Here is a 16544-nt window from a genome sequence, read left to right on the forward strand (position 1 = left end):
GGTCTCGAACTCCTGACCTTGTGATCCGCCCGTCTCGGCCTCCCAAAGTGCTGGGATTACAGGCTTGAGCCACCGCGCCCGGCCTCTTTTTATTTTTCTGAGATAGAGTCTTGCTCTGTCTCCCAGGATGGAGTGTAGTGGCACCATCTCGGCTCACTGCAACCTTCACCTCCCAGGTTCAAGCGATTCTCATGCCTCAGCCTCCCGAGTAGCTGGGATTACAGGTGCACACCACCACGCCTGGCTAATTTTTGTATTATTAGTAGAGACAGGGTTTTGCCTTGTTGCCCAGGCTGATCTCAAGTGATCCACCTGCCTCGGCCTGCCAAAGCACTGGGATTACAGACATGAACCACCACGCCTAGCCCAAAAGCAGATTTTTTTCAACTCAAAATATTTTACTCCATTGCCATAATTTAAATTTTTTTTTTTTTCTTTTGAAATGGAGTCTCACTCTGTCCCTCAGGCTGGAGTGCAGTGGTGCAATCTCGGCTCACTTTAACCTCCACCTCCCAGGTTCAAACGATTCTCCAGCCTCAGCCTCCCTAGTAGCTGGAACGACAGGTGCGCGCCATCATTCTCAGCTAATTTTTGTATTTTTAGTAGAGACAGGGTTTCACCATGTTGGGTAGGATGGTCTTGATATCTTAACCTCATGATCTGTGAGCCATGGCCTCCCAAAGTGCTGGGATTACAGGCGTCAGCCACAATGCCCGGCCCCTTAAAAATAATTTTAAAATATCGTAAATATTAGAACCAACCCAGAAGCTCCACATTCTGATATTTAATTAATCATTTATGCATAAACCTAATTATTATTTGGGAGTTAAGTTTAATTTAGCAGATAAATGTATTTGATTGAGACATTAGGATATATGAGTTCTTATCATAGCTATGTCACTAACCATGAGAGAACTGAGAACAAATAACAGTCTGTATGAACTTTGTTTTGCTCATTTATAAAAAGGAGGAATTTGAACTACCCAAACTCTAAAATCCATAGATAATATGAACAAGTTACTATTGTAATATGCCCAGAAAGACTTGATATGAAGTAAATTTTACTTAGCAACAGACTTCAAATTCAGTAATTAAGACTGGCTGAGATTTTGGCCGGGTGTAGTGGCTCACACTTGTAATCCCAGGACTTCAGGAGGCTGAGGCAGGTGGATTGCTTGAGCTTAGGAGTTCGAGACCAGCCTGGGCAGCAAGGGGAAATCCCATCTCTACTATAAACACAAAAATGTGCCGGGAGTGGTGGCGCATGCCTGTAATCCCAGCTATTTGGGTCAAGGTGGGAGGATCGCTTGGGCCTGGGAGGTGGAGGTTGCAGTGTGCCGAGATAGCACCACGTAGCCTGGGTGACAAAGTTTAACCCTGTCTCCAAAAAAAAAAAAAAGACTGCTTGAGATTTTGTCTGAGATAATACAGTGAAAACTGTCGTGAAACATAAAGCTCATATGATGCAATTTGATACAGAATAAAGTGATCATTCTATACTAATATGTGATGCTTCTGAGGTAGAAACACTGAGTCAATTTATAATTTAAAAAAAATTTTTTTTTTAATCACTTAAGTAACAGAGTAAGTTGTATTCTGGCATTTAATCAGTGTTTTCCAACAACCAATTAAGGCTTACGTTTAGCCATTACACAAGTGTGAATCCTAATAATCAATGAACTATTTGAGTAGTGGTATATAAAACTAGAAGTAGCTAGACTATGGGTCAATCAACTTATCTTTCTTCATCAATACTCTTTTCCATGATGAACATCAACATTATCAGGAGGCTTAGAAGCTAAATCTCAGCTTTATTACCTAAGTTTGTAATGTAACATTCTAAGTAACGGATTCATTTTCTGTCAAATAAGAATAGTACATACTTTCTTGCCTACTATATAGAGCAGAAAAATCAATATACACCTAAGCAATTCAGAAACTATAAATCCTACATAAAAGTTAGGGCTGTATTATTAACTCCTTATATTTTTATGTAACTATATGCAACTATGTATTTATTACAACATATGCTCCATTTAGGGCAAATTGCCTTATTTTCAAGAAACAAGAAGAGAAAAAAATGAAAGCACAGAGACTGGAAAAGAAATACTATACTAATTGGCCAGGCACAGTGGCTCACGCCTGTAATCCCAGCACTCTGGGAGGCCGAGGTGTGTGGATCACCTGAGGTCAGGAGTTCGAGATCAGCCTGGCCAACAAGGCAAAATCCCATCTCTACTAAATACACAAAAATTAGCCGGGTGTGGTGGCACGCGGCTGTAGTCCCAGCTACTCAGAAGGCTGAGGCAGAAGAATCGCTTGAACCTGGGAGGCGAAGGCTGCAGTGCACCGAGGTCATGCCACTGCAATCTAGACTGGGTGACAGAGTGAGACTTTGTCTCGAAACAAAACAAAAACAAATACTGTACTAATCAAAATTTAATTGGTAAAACAAAAGGAATGCATGAAATAATTTTATTTTGTATCTGCCTAAGTCATCAATCAGAACATTTCTAAAATTGATTTTCACCAAATTTTGAGCCCTCACAATTGGTATGGAATGAGGCTTGGAGCATATGCATCAATAAACATCTTTTCACAGGTTATCTTTGGCCCATGTGCAACATTGCTTGCACCTGATATGTATCCTTTGTTACTTTTCAAGTCTCTTTTTCTGTCTTGGTCTTTAGGAAACCATTTCTTCCCACTCTTTATAGGCCTAAACCTAAAAAATACTACATACAAAAATGACTAAATTATAAAGCTAAAGAAGTAAGCCAGAATCTAAGGCTTTGGGGATAGAATTAATGATAATCTGGTACATTTTTTTTCTGCCAGAAAGAAAAGGGTTTCAATCACAAAGTGATTGAATATTGCCAGCCTAAGGGCATCTAAAAAAATAAAACGTTTATGGTAATAGGAATTTTCAAACACTAGCCCAGGGAATGGATCTCACCTAGAGTGCAAGGCCTTGATGGGTGAATACTAAGTTTTTTTTCTTCTGCCTAATATGATAGTAGGCAAGTAGAGGAAATAAGGTTCTTAAACAATTCCTCTGAAATAAAATAAAGAACTACTTAACGTTATCCGGGCAAAAAAATTAAATAGAACCAACATTTAGGGTTTAATCAACCATTTTCATTCAAACTACTATTAAAAATAATTCTAATTGAACAAGAAAAACATACAATGCCAGCATCCTGATATGCTCCACTTTTTATTGTTTAGGTTTTAAAAAACTTTTTTTATTTTTTTTTTCTTTTGAGACAGAGTCTCATTCTGTAGCCCAGGCTGGAGTGCAATGGCACTATCTCAGCTCACTACAACCTCCGCCTCCCAGGTTGAAGTGATTCTCCTGCCTCAGCCTCCCAAGTAGCTGGGATTACAACCACTGTGCGCCACCACATGCAGCTAATTTTTGTATTTTTTAGTAGAGACGGGGTTTCACCATGTTGGCCAGGCTGGTCTTGAACTAATGTCCTCAGTTAATTTGTCTGCCTCAGTCTCCCAAAGGGCTGGGATTAAAGGTGAGAGCCACTGCACCCAGTCAAAAAATTTTTTTTAATTTAAATATTATTTTAAAGAATAGAGATGGGGTCTCAGTATATTACCCAAGTTTGTCTTGAACTCCTGGGCTCAAGAAATCCTCTCACCTCAACCTCCCAATGTGCTAGAATTACAGGTGTAAGCCACCGCACCCAGCCTATTCTTTAGGTTTTAAGTGATAGATGATATCGTAAGAATGGTCTAAGTGAAATTTACAGGCCAGGTACAATGGCTTGCGCCTGTAATGCCAGCACTTTGGGAGGCCGAGGTGGGCAGACTGCCTGAGGTCAGGAGTTCATGAACAGCCTGGCCAACTTGGCGAATCCCCGTCTCTACAAAAAATACAAAAAAATTAGCCAGGTGTGGTGGCAGGCACCTGCAGTCCCAGTTACTTGGGAGGCTGAGAAAGAAGAATCGCTTGAACCCAGGAGGAGCCGAGATTGGGCCACTGCACTCCAGTCTGGGCGACAGAGTGAGACCCTGTCTCTGGGGAAAAAAAAAAATTACATTACATTTTAGCATTATAGGTACAGGTAAGGTACACATTCAAAATGCTATTAAACTGATGTACGAAATGTCACATATATTCCTTAAAAAAAAAAAAACAAACTTTAATTTCTGAAGAAAATCCTCAGAATACTTAATTCTAACCTTGTCTTTTAGTTCAAAAAATGCAAAATGTTGAATGTAAAATTCTCTATTTTGGCATAACATACTGGCCTAATCTTTTGTTCCTCCAGAAGGAATGTTATCTCAGAAATTGCCTTAGTTCAAATTCTGGTGATTAGTAAACCAGCCAGCATCAATATTCATCAGTTTATCTGTGTTAACTTTTACACTTAACACCACGCAGTTATTACAAATCGCGAATCTTGAAAGGGGGTATTAGAAAAGATAGTAAATTACAGAAACACAAAACCCTGAACCAAAAAATATTAAAACATAGTCTTTATGAAGCTCTTAAAACAATCTGTAGAGTGAATACCCAACAACTGCCTAAGGAATTGTCAACTTTTAAAACACAGACTAAATCACAATGAAATACCCCTAGCTGCCACTTTACAGTGTCAATAGGTTACTATAACAGGTAAATCAGAAAAGATGAAATTAACTAAAAGTACCCTCATTCCTTGAGCAGTGCACTAGTTTACACTATCAATCCCATCACAGTACTGTAATTATCACGCACCAAACTATAAGAGATTAATCACTTAGTATTAAGGTGTAATTGAGGACAATTTAAAATATGGCTTAAAGTCTACTATTTCAAAAATAAAAATTCAGAGGCTACCTTTCAGATATATGTATGTATGTATACTAGAGATATTATATGTAATTATGTACCTGATATATTACTATATATAATAGTGAAAACTCTATAGTAAGAGAACTACAGGACATAAAAGAAAATCCCATGGTATTAATCCCAAGTTCCTTCTTTAAACAGTCATTCTGGTATTTTGTTTGTTTGTTTGTTTTTGAGACAGAGTCTTGCTCTATACCACACGCTAGAGTGCACTGGCGGGATCTTGGCTCACTGCAACCTCTGCTTCCTGGGTTCAAGCAATTCTCCTGCCTCAGCCGCCCCAAGTAGCTAGGATTACACGTGCGTGCCACCACATCCAGCTAATTTTTTTGTATTTTTACAGAGAAGGGGTTTCGCCATGTTGACCAGGCTAGTCTTGAACTCTTGACCTCAGGTGATCCACCTGCCTCGGCCTCTCAAAGTGCTGGGATTAGAGGCGTGAGCCACTGCACCCAGCTAAGCAATCACTCTTACCAAAACCTTTGGATGAACAGAAAGTTCAGTGATATGGCTGCAATATTGATTCTATCTACTCTACTCCCCAGCACACCACCTAAAAGGAGTACAGTGTACAAGGCAACCCAACTAATATATCAGGGTTTTACTTACCATGTTGCCCAGGCTGGTCTTGAACTCCTAGGCTCAAGCAATCATCCTCCCACCTTGGCCTCCCAAAGTGCTGGGATTATACACACGAGCCACCATATCCAGCCCAGCTTCCTTTTCAAAATTCAATGATACATCCAAGACCTGGCTGTTTTTACATCTAAAATACAGATAAGGCCGGGCGCGGTGGCTCACACCTGTAATCCCAACACTTTGGGAGGTGGAGGCGGGAGGATCACTTGAGGTCAGGAGTTCAAGACCAGCTTGGCCAACATGGTGAAACCCCCTCTCTACTAAAAATACAAAAATTAACCGGGTGTGGTGGGTGCCTCCCGGAGCAAGATCACCATTGCTCTCCATCCTGGGTGACAGAGTGAGGCTCTGTCTCAAAATAAATAAATGAATAAAATAAAATATAGTTCACTTTTCTTTTCCATTGTTGCACAATTTTACATACATCAATATTCTGTGGTATAAACAATCCTCCTTTTGACGGACATGCATTTATTTTTCCAGTGCTTTATTTAACAAACAAAATCTGAATTATTCCTGATTGTGTCACTTTGCACAGATGGTCTAATATATTTCAAGGATTAATAAACACTATTTTATTCACAGTAAATGGTTCACTCATGTTTACACTATCTCCTATTTATGGCAAATGATAATGGTCCATCCGGGTAACTTGAAGTTTCCTCTTTAAAAGCCTGAGAAAAACTTGTTGTTCTTTTAAGTTGATCTAAAGAAAAATTCTAAGTAGAAAAAAGAAAAAGGCAAAGGAAAATTTAAGTAAACAGTAGCATAGGTGGTATAATATCTAAAAGTTCTTCCTCATAAATGCCAAGGTTCTGCAGTCTAACAAAGAATTTCCACCAAGAAAATTTCCTTCAGTTTTCAATCATGAAAACTGACTTATTTAATAAAATTAATAAAATCTCATTATCATATGAGTTCTCTTTTAGATTTGGGTATATCCCAAAATAATACAGACAACAGGACACAAAACTGAGTGTTGTATAAGTGTTCCACGTCTACAACTTTAGCTGGGTGACAGCTTTAAGCAAACAGTAGAGGAACAGGAAGACATGAATATGTATGGAGTCTCACCTTGTCATTCCAGGACCTTAATACGAAAGATTTAAGATGGTTTTTGATTTAATGACTTAGCTTCTATCAATTGACGGATCATAGCTTTCTGCCTGAGTCAGTCAAATAATCAAGTAGTAGGATTAGTGTTGGAAAATTTCTGCCTAGCATTGTAGACATCAGATTCGTATATAAGAACAAAGGAAGCCATGTTCCCAGATCCATATATGCTATGACACTTGTACTCTATTGAAGGAGATCCCTAGAGATAAATCTGCAGTTGCCAATATGAACACATACAATAATGCAATTAGGAAGTGACTTAAAGTCTGAGTTACATGATTGCTTTTTAAGACAAATATCTGGAGCATGGAAACTATTTCTACCTAGGAACTATCTATCTATTAAGTCCATAATATGACAGCAACAGTGCTGATGAGTACCAAGAGTGCTGATCAGTCCCCCAAAACAGTAGGACAGGGAGAAGACATATACAGCTCTATCTGCTGAGATGAAACAGATGAAAATCTCTTCCACGGTGGTTTAGTCTTGTTCCAACTTCCCCTCCAACCATTCAACTACACCTGGAAGACCATTTTTCTGTAATGCAAACCTGATGAGAGCTGCTGAAAACCTTTCAGTGGCTCAACATCACTTTTAAAGGTAAGTAACTCTGTGATACATTCCTCTTTATCCTCTAGCCCGATTTCCTCTCCAGGCTCATCTCTCACCACTACCTTCCAGCTACACTATACTCAGACATACCAAAAGGTCCCCAGAATATGTGATGCTTTCCTTCACTGCTAACATTGTTTTCATATCCTTGGGACACCAATCCCTTGCCCCTCTTCATTTGTACTCTATTTTTGGTTAATTCCTATATCTCCTTTAGGCCTCCAAACCTGGATTGATTTTCCTGTCTTGACTTCTACTAATATTACTAATATGTCAGATACTATGTTGTTACAACTGCCAGGCTGGCCCAGGGCAGTGGCTCACGCCTGTAATCCCAGCACTTTGGGAGGCTGAGGCGGATGGATTACTTGAGGTCAGAAGTTTGTGACCAGCCTGGCCAACATGGCAAAACCCCATCTTTACTAAAAATACAAAAATTAGCTGGGCATGGCGACACACACCTGTAATCCCAGCCACTCAGGAGGCTGAGGCAGGAGAACTGCTTGAGCCCAGGCGATGGAGGTTGCAGTGAGCTGAGATCATGCCACTGCACTCCAGCCTCGCCAAGAGGAAGACTCTATCTCAAAACAAAACAAAAAAAAATCTGCCTGGTTATTATTTCCCCCATTTATATGTCAGCCCCTTAGAAAGAAGACTAATTTTCTAGTTATGTGCCCATGGACATTAAAAAAAAAAAAAAAGTCTGTGAAGTGAATGTATCAGTAATGATTTTGTGACCAAGCCAGATCTCACCTACCAATGTTAATCATGAATGTCGTATAATCATGAATATGTTACAAATTAGATAAATTTAAGGTAAGTGATCAACCTTTCCAGCTTTCTGTCTTTTTTCTTTTATTTGTTTTTGTTTTTAAACATGCGGATTGGGTCTCACTCTGTTGCCCAGGATGGAGTACAGTGGTATAATCACAGCTCACTGTAACCTCAAAATCCTAGTCTCAAGCGATCCTCCCACCTCAACCTCCTGAGCAGCTAGGACTACAGGTGCAGCCCACGATGCTGACTAATTTATTTTTATTTTTTGTAGAGACAGGGTCTCCCTAGGCTGGTCTTGAACTTCCTTGCCAAGGCTGGTCTTGAACTCCCAGCCTCAAGTGATCCTCCCACCTAAACCTCCCAAAGAGCTGGCACTGGGATCCAGCTTCTTAATGATGTCTTTCCATCTCCTCTTGAAAAGGTTTTGGGCTTGGGGGTGCACAAACCTATGGAATCTCCTCCAGTCTTTGAATTATCAGATCAAAATTAATTGGGTTTAGGCTCAGGATAGACTTCAAGATAGATAGGATATTCTCGGCAATAATAGTAAACATCTTCTTTACCCCTGACCTTTTTTTTTTTAATGTCTCTCATCCCCAAAAGGAAGGTTAAAATTATATTACAAATACAACATACACATCATTTCAATGAATATCATTATATGCAACCACAATCATTACCTAGAGATCTGCAGAATACACAATGAATCTATTTTATCTAAGATGATAAAAGAGTTAAATACAATTTTATTTGAAGAAAAGAAATTTGCATGTCTTGTATATGCTTGTTAAAAACAGAGACAAGAGAGAAATAAGAAAAAAAAAACAAGGCAATATATTAGGTATATAAATAAAAATAAGTAGTAAACTACTATTTCTCTTACTTAAAAAAAGAACTATACCAAATACATGTACTTTATTAACCCTTGGATTTCACAGTAATAGAGACAAAAATACCGTAAAATGTTACTGAGTGTGTGATACATTATATGTACGTATGTATGTGTGTGTGTATATGTATATGTATTTATTTTTTGAGACAGTTTCCCTCTGCCACCCAGGCTGGAGGGTAATGGTGTGACCTCAGCTCACTACAACCTCCGCCTCCCAGGCTCAAGCGCTTCTCATGCCTCAGCCTCCCAAGTTCCTGGGATTACAGGTATGTGCCACCATATCTAGCTAAACTTTTGTATTCTTAGTAGAGGTGAGTTTCGCCATGTTGGCCAGGCTGGTCTAGAACTCCTGGCCTCAAGTGATCAGCCCACCTCAGCCTACCAAAGTGCTGGGATTACAGCTGTGAGCCACCATACCCGGCCGCGATACACAGCATTTTTAAAGTTACAGCTCCAAACCCTTAAAAAACACTAAAATAGATCCTGAAAGTGATACATTAACAGAACATATTTTCTTGAATCATTCTATTCTCAGAGTATTCTAGGGTTTTTGTGAAATACAGCTGGGAATGAGGCAGACAGGTAGGGTGGGGAACTTTGAGTCAGTGTTAAAATTAAACTAAGGTCACTTTCTGTGGGTATACACTCTAAAGGAATAATGGATTATTTTGTGAATTCTATTAGAAAAAAATACATCTTAAGTCGTGACAACTGGAAAAGAATAGATTTTACTCTCTCTGTGAAGCTGAAAATGAATTCTCTATATGGTAAACCTTGAAAAGGAAGATGTAACAACATTATTAGTCTTTACTGGTTTCTTCTTATAACAGAGACTGCATAGATTAGCAGAGACCATGAGGGTTTCAACTAAAAAGTATATTCAAGTCTTAATACAAAATATAATAGTGTTTATCACTAAAAATAATTACTAAAAATATGCACTGCACAGGGTCACTGTAAAGATAAAATCATCTAATGAAATGAGTTTTATGGACAGTCATTATATCTTCACATGCATATTTTGTTGGTACATAATTTATAAGTCTGAAGAATGTTCTCTGGCTGAAGTAAGAAGAAAAGAATTTAAATGGAATAATTTCATCCAGTTAATCAAATAGAGAAATAAAGAGCTCCAGTTAATTGAAACTCAGTTACACTCTATCTGAAATTAAATTTTCATAGTGAATTAACTGGTATATTTTTATACAGAAGATCCCTTTCTCAAAAAATTATACAGTGTGTTATGTGAACAGGAAATAGATTAAGCTAAGAAAAGCAAATAGACCAAAGAAGCACTATAGGTGTCCAAATTTCCTGCAGTAAGAATATTCTATAATTACCTTAGAATTCAATACTCTAGAACTCCATTTTTGCAGAATCTAATAGAAATTATAGCATAAGGAAATACACAGTTTAAAGAAGGATACGGCCGGGAGTGGTGGCTCACGCCTGTAATCCCAGCACTTTGGGAGGCCGAGGCGGGTGGATCACAATGTCAGGAGATCGAGACCATTCTGGTTAACACGGAACCCCATCTCTACTAAAAATGCAAAAAATTAGCTGGGCGTGGTGGCGGGCGCCTGTAGTCCCAGCTACTTGGGAGGCTGAGACAGGAGAATGGCGTGAACCCGGAGGCGGAGCTTGCAGTGAGCCGAGATCGCACCACTGCACTCCAGCCTGGGCAATTGAGCGAGACTCCGTCTCAAAAAATAAATAAATAAAAAAATAAAGAAGGATACTATTATTTACTGGTTTAATTTTCACTTTGTAACACTATAAATGTGTGATACTGTTTTTAATCAAGGCTAAACTTAAAACAACATTCAAAATCATTACATAATTTTTCATCTAAAAGACAAAATATACCCGGGTAAAAAAACACTCAAGGTTTTATAAATTTTCAATTTTAGTTATAAGCTAACAGAGTCATCCCAAAACACAGAAATATAAGGTACAGAAATACAGGGCAAGATTCCCCCCAAAAGACATGATGGCAGTTTCAAAGCTCAGTATATATTACACATATTGATTTACTGAAAACTATGTTTATTCTACAAGAATAAGCAACACAGATGGCCAGGGAAGGGAGTAAGACATTTTAGTAGACATTTCTCAAGGAGGCATTAGCTCAATGAGACATTCAGATATTCAGTTCAATTATAATACCACACTACTGTTACATTATTACACTGGCTTCCTTGGTTACCAGTGAGAAAGATTCTGGGTGGAGCCACAAGATAGGAGGGGACCAAATACAACACTATTCTCTCCTCTATAACAGAAAAAATATCACACTATCAAAGAAAATATACCTTTACATTTTCCATTACTAGTAACAGAGCTGCATGACTCTACAGCTTTTTATCTCTACCAACTGGCTCTTCTTTTCATCTTTTCCATAATTTATGATTCTCACTGCCTGGCAATGAGCCATCACCACCATATAATTCATCCATGTAATAAAAAACCATTTGTATGCCAAAAGCTATTGAAATAAACAAATAAAATGATAATGACAACACATTAAGGCAACAAAGTCAGGATTCTTTCATAAGGTGATTATTCCCTCATAGGCAAAGACTGACAAGAACTATTCTTCCAATGACCAATTCTCTATGATCTTTTGACCTACACTATTTCTTAAGTTATAGGTTCTTAAAAAACAAGTGTGAAAAAGCAAAGTAAATACAGCACAAACACGGTAAACGACATTAACTGACTCAAAAGGTAATTGACAAAGGAGTAAACTTCCATTAACAGTATAAATGCTTTAAAATTCAGAATTAGGCCATCTTTGAGGAATAAACTAACAATCATTGAACAAGTTCTGCCATGAGAAAAGAAAAGGTCACTGAACAGATTTTGCCAAGGGAAAGGAAAAGGTTTCCTAGGTTATTTAAAAAAGAGTTTTTGACAGAACTCATCCTCTGAGTCTACTAATGTGTAAACAAACTAAAAATAACAATTCAATTTTCCATAAAGATAAGCATTATGACTTATTTTAATTCCATCGAATACTGAATCCTTTGACTTCTAAAATAAAACAGAAGCAATCCATAAACCTAACAATTATACTTCTAAGATTCTACCTGCAGAAATTTCTGCAAGCCCCCAAAAGATGTATGAGGTTATTATGAACTGAAAATAACCTAAAATCTACTAATAGTTAAATAAAATATAGCATCTAAATACAACAGTGAATTCAAAGTATTTAGAACAATGCCAGTGATACATATTTACTGAAACTGAAAGATATCTCTGACATCAACATTGTGTGAGAAACTAGCATCTATCTGTCTAACAGGTACAATGGGACAGCATTTAAGTAAAACTTGATACCTATAGCTATAAGATCACACAGGGAGATACTGAATAAGCAATGTGAATAAATGTTTCTAAGTGTAGAATTTGGGTGGATACTTTTTCTTTGTTATGTTTATATACCCCTTGTGTGTGAGGGTGTGTATGTTTTTTTTCTTTTTTTCCTTTTTTGAGACAGAGTCTCGCTCTGTCGCCCAGGCTGGAGTGCAGTGGCGTGATCTCGGCTCACTGCAAGCTCCGCCTCCCGGGTTCACAACATTCTCCTGCCTCAGCCTCCCGAGCAGCTGGGACTACAGGCGCCCGCCACCATGCCCGGCTAATTTTTTGTATTTTTAGTAAAGACGGGGTTTCACTGTGTTAACCAGGATGGTCTCTATCTCCTGACCTCGTGATCCACCTGCCTCAGCCTCCCAAAGTGCTGGGATTACAGGCATGAGCCACTGCACCCAGCTGAGGGTGTATATGTTTTTAAAAAGCATATATCACTGAAAAACAAAAACACACATGGAGTTATTTAAAAAACATTGTTAGAGGCAAACTCAAGAGAAATAAACATAATATAGTACCTTAAACGGTTGGTATAGGTATCAACACAGGTCTTCATTTTGGCTAATAATGTACCAACAGAAGTTTGACATTCTGACTGTTCTTCTTCCTCTTCACCATTCTCTGTAGAAAGGGGCAACAACAGGGGCACCATGGCAGTACAAGAAGCAATGGCCCGGAGCAATTCCAACAGCGCCCGATAAAGTGGCACATGTCTTGCCATGTCCAGCACTATAAGGAGAAGAGGAAAATGCACAAAATGAGAAAATGTACAATATAAAAGTAGGTCCACAGCAATGTAGCTTTCACCTAGATCTTACCTAGGTCCACAGCTGACCCAGCCGGGTATGGTGGCTCACACCTGTAATCTCAGTACTTTGCAAGGCCGAGGCAGGCAGATCACCTGAGGTCAGGAGTTCGAGACCAGCCTGACCAACATGGAGAAACCCTGTCCCTACTAAGGAATACAAAAATTAGCTGGGCGTGACAGCGCGTGCCTGTAATCTCAGCTACTCGGGAGGCTGAGGCAGGAGAATCGCTTGAACCTGGGAGGGGAAGACTGTAGTGAACCAAGATCACGCCACTTCACTCCAGCCTGGGCCACAAGAGTGAAACTCCATCTCTAAAAAATTACAGCTGATCCTTGAACAACACAGGTTTGAACTGCACTAGTCCACTTATATACAGATTTTCTGCCAGCCTGAGACAGCAAGACCAACCCCATCACTTCTTCCTCATTAGGCTGCTCAACATGAAGACTCTGAGTATGAAGATTTTTATGATAATCCACTTCCATTTAATGAACAGTAAATATATTTTCTATGATTTTTTTCTTAATATTTTCTTTTTCTTAGCTTACAGTATATAATACATACAACATCCAAAATGTGTTAATTGATTGTTTATGTTATCAGTAAGGCTTCCAGTCAACAGCAGGCTATTAGGAGCTAAGTTCTGGAGGAGTTAGGAATTATATTTGGGGCTGGACACTGTGTTTCACGCCCATAATCCCAGACCTTTGGGAGGCCGAGGTGGGATGATCACTTGAGCCTGAGAGTTTGAGACGGGCCTAGGCAACATGGTAAAACCCCCATCTCTACAAAACGATAACAAAAAATTAGCCAAGCACTGTGGTGCACACCTGTAGTCCCTGCGACTGGGGAGGACAAGATCATGCCACTGCACTCCAGCCTGGGTGATAGAGCAAGACCCTGCCTCAAAAAAAAAAAGGAGTTACACTTGGATTCTCAAATATGTGGGGGGTTGGTACCCTTAATACCTGCATTATTCAAGGGTCAACTTAATAGGTCAGCTGCTAAATGGAAGAATGCAGCAGATATTTATGAAGCACCAATATACAAACTATAATAATAGGCACTTTTGGAAAACAAAAAAGTAAAGTATCAAGTTTAGGGGAGAACAAGAAATGTAACTAAATATCTATAGTTATATTACATACAGAAATGATTAAATACCTCAGATAATATATTATGGCTGGAAATATATTTATCAGTATGAGGTGGAAATTTTTTTTAAACCAAATTGAAATGATGAAGTTATTTTATCTTTTGTAAAAATGAATGACAGAATTGCAATTTATCCGAAGTCTATTTCAATAAATCAACTTTCTTTTTAGTAAAAAAGAAAATGTTGCCTATGTTAGCTTTAAATTACTAGTTATAAATCAAATTAATTCTGTATTAAAATCACTTGCATCTAAGAGTGAATTCCTTACTCTAGTAACATACATTGCTTCTAAGGCTTTTATAAGTTGTTTTGTTGGTTTTTGTGTTGTATACCAACTGGAATTTACTTTTGTGAATAATGTGAGATAAGGATCTAACATCTCTCTTCCAATGACAGTTACTGAACAGCCATTCCATAAACATTTACTGGCAGGGTGTGGTGGCTCATACCTGTAATTTCACCACTTTGAGAGGCTGAGACTGATGGATCACCTGAGGTCAGGAGTTCAAAACCAGCCTGGCCAACATGGTGAAACCCCATCTCTACTAAATAAGAAAATTTGGGCATGGTGGCGCAGGTCTGTCATCCCAGCTACTCAGGAGACTGAGGCAGGAGAATCGCTTGAACTCAAGAGGCGGAGGCTGCAGTGAGCTGACATTGCACCACTGCACTCCAGCCTGGGTGACAGAGTGAGACAGTCTCAAACAAACAAAAAACATTTAATGAAAACCTGTTGCTGGACAGGCTGGAAGAAGCAGTAAAGAAAACAAACAAAAATCTCTACCATCAAGTATCTAACGTTCTAGGCGAAGGACATATGAGTTACATTCTTTTCAGGAGCTAGTAAGTATTCTGAATGCTATATAGAAAACTAAAACAGGGGAGGAGAATTGTGGGAGTCCAACTAGAGGTAGGAATTGCCTCAGTGCCCACAGAGCTATATAGGGATCAAGTTGTAACAGGATGAGGCATCACCTAGCATCCTGTACTTTCTATGGTAACTGATGTGAAAGAAATCTCTACAACTGATGTAAAATAGAGACAATCAGAGCTTAATAACAGTGAGGCTATTTGGAGTGACGTTCAAAGTGGTAGAAGAGAAGGTCATTTTACACCTTCCAGTGATGATTCAGAGGACAGGGTAGTATGACTGCCATCCTTTCCTTGTTTCCACACCTACTTGAGTATGAAAGCCCGTTTTCCAAACCATGAACAATGTCACAACATCCTACTTACTATAATTTTATAGTATTATAAGACAGTATGTTATCCAGGAAAATCCAAAAGTTACTAATTGATAAGCATAAAACACAATGCCAGTATTTGTGAGGATGTAGAAAAGCTAAACTCATGTACAAGTAAAAGTGCAAATAGGTATAGCCAATTTGCATTATCTATTAAGATTTTAAAGGCCTATACTCTATGACTCAATAATAGCACTTATTACTGTCTACTCTATGAAGAAATGTTCAATACAATACTGTTTTCAATAGTGAAAGCTGGAAATGGTCTAACAATAATACCATAATCAAACAGTAACATTCACAGTAATACAATAATAGTGGGAGATTTCAACACCCAACTCACAGCACTAGAAAGATAATTGAGACAGAAAATTAACAAAGAAAATATTGGACTTAAATTGGACTTTGGACTAAATGGACTTAACAGACGTAGGACAGTCTACTTAACAATGACAGTATATACATTCTTTTCAACAACACATGAAACATTCTCCTAGACAGACCACATGTTAGTCCATAAAAGGAGTCTTAACAAATTTTTTAAAAACTGAAATCATATCAAGTATCTTCTCAGACCACAGTGGAATAAACCTGGAAAATAATACCAACAGGAACATCGGAAACAGTACAAATACATGGAAATTAAACAGCATGATCCTGAATGATCACTGGGTCAACAAAGAAAGACAAACTTTAAAAATTTTTTGAAATGAATGAAAATGAAATGCAACATCAGAAAAACTGTGGGATACAGCAAATGCAGTGCAGAGAGAGAGAAGTTTATAGCCTGCATCAGAAAAGTAGAAAGGTAACAAATGAACAACTTTACTTGTACCTCAAGGAACTAGAAAAGTAAGAACAAACCATGCCCAAAATTAGAACAACACAGAACTAAATGAAATACAGCCGCCCCCCAACCAAAACATACAAAGCATCAGCAAACTGAAAAGTTGGTTTTTGAAAAGATAAACAAAACTGATAAACTATTAGCTAGACTAACCAAGAAGAGAGAAGATCCAAATAAACGGAATCAGAAATGAAAAAGGAATACAACTGATACTACAGAAATACAAAAGAT

The 16544-nt window shown here is 38.3% G+C and overlaps 1 protein-coding gene across 1 annotated transcript in view; it reads right to left on the reverse strand.

The window, feature by feature from the left end:
- Positions 1–16544, reverse strand: part of BIRC6 (baculoviral IAP repeat containing 6) — a 266933-nt gene that overhangs the window by 35536 nt on the left and 214853 nt on the right. Inside the window, exon 65 of the mRNA XM_011936037.1 lies at positions 12776–12986. Within this exon, the coding sequence (XP_011791427.1) occupies positions 12776–12986 (211 nt within the window). The remainder of the gene's footprint in view (positions 1–12775; positions 12987–16544) is intronic.

Source organism: Colobus angolensis, unplaced genomic scaffold (assembly GCF_000951035.1).
Source record: "Colobus angolensis palliatus isolate OR3802 unplaced genomic scaffold, Cang.pa_1.0 Scaffold15, whole genome shotgun sequence".
Taxonomy (NCBI): domain Eukaryota; kingdom Metazoa; phylum Chordata; class Mammalia; order Primates; family Cercopithecidae; genus Colobus; species Colobus angolensis.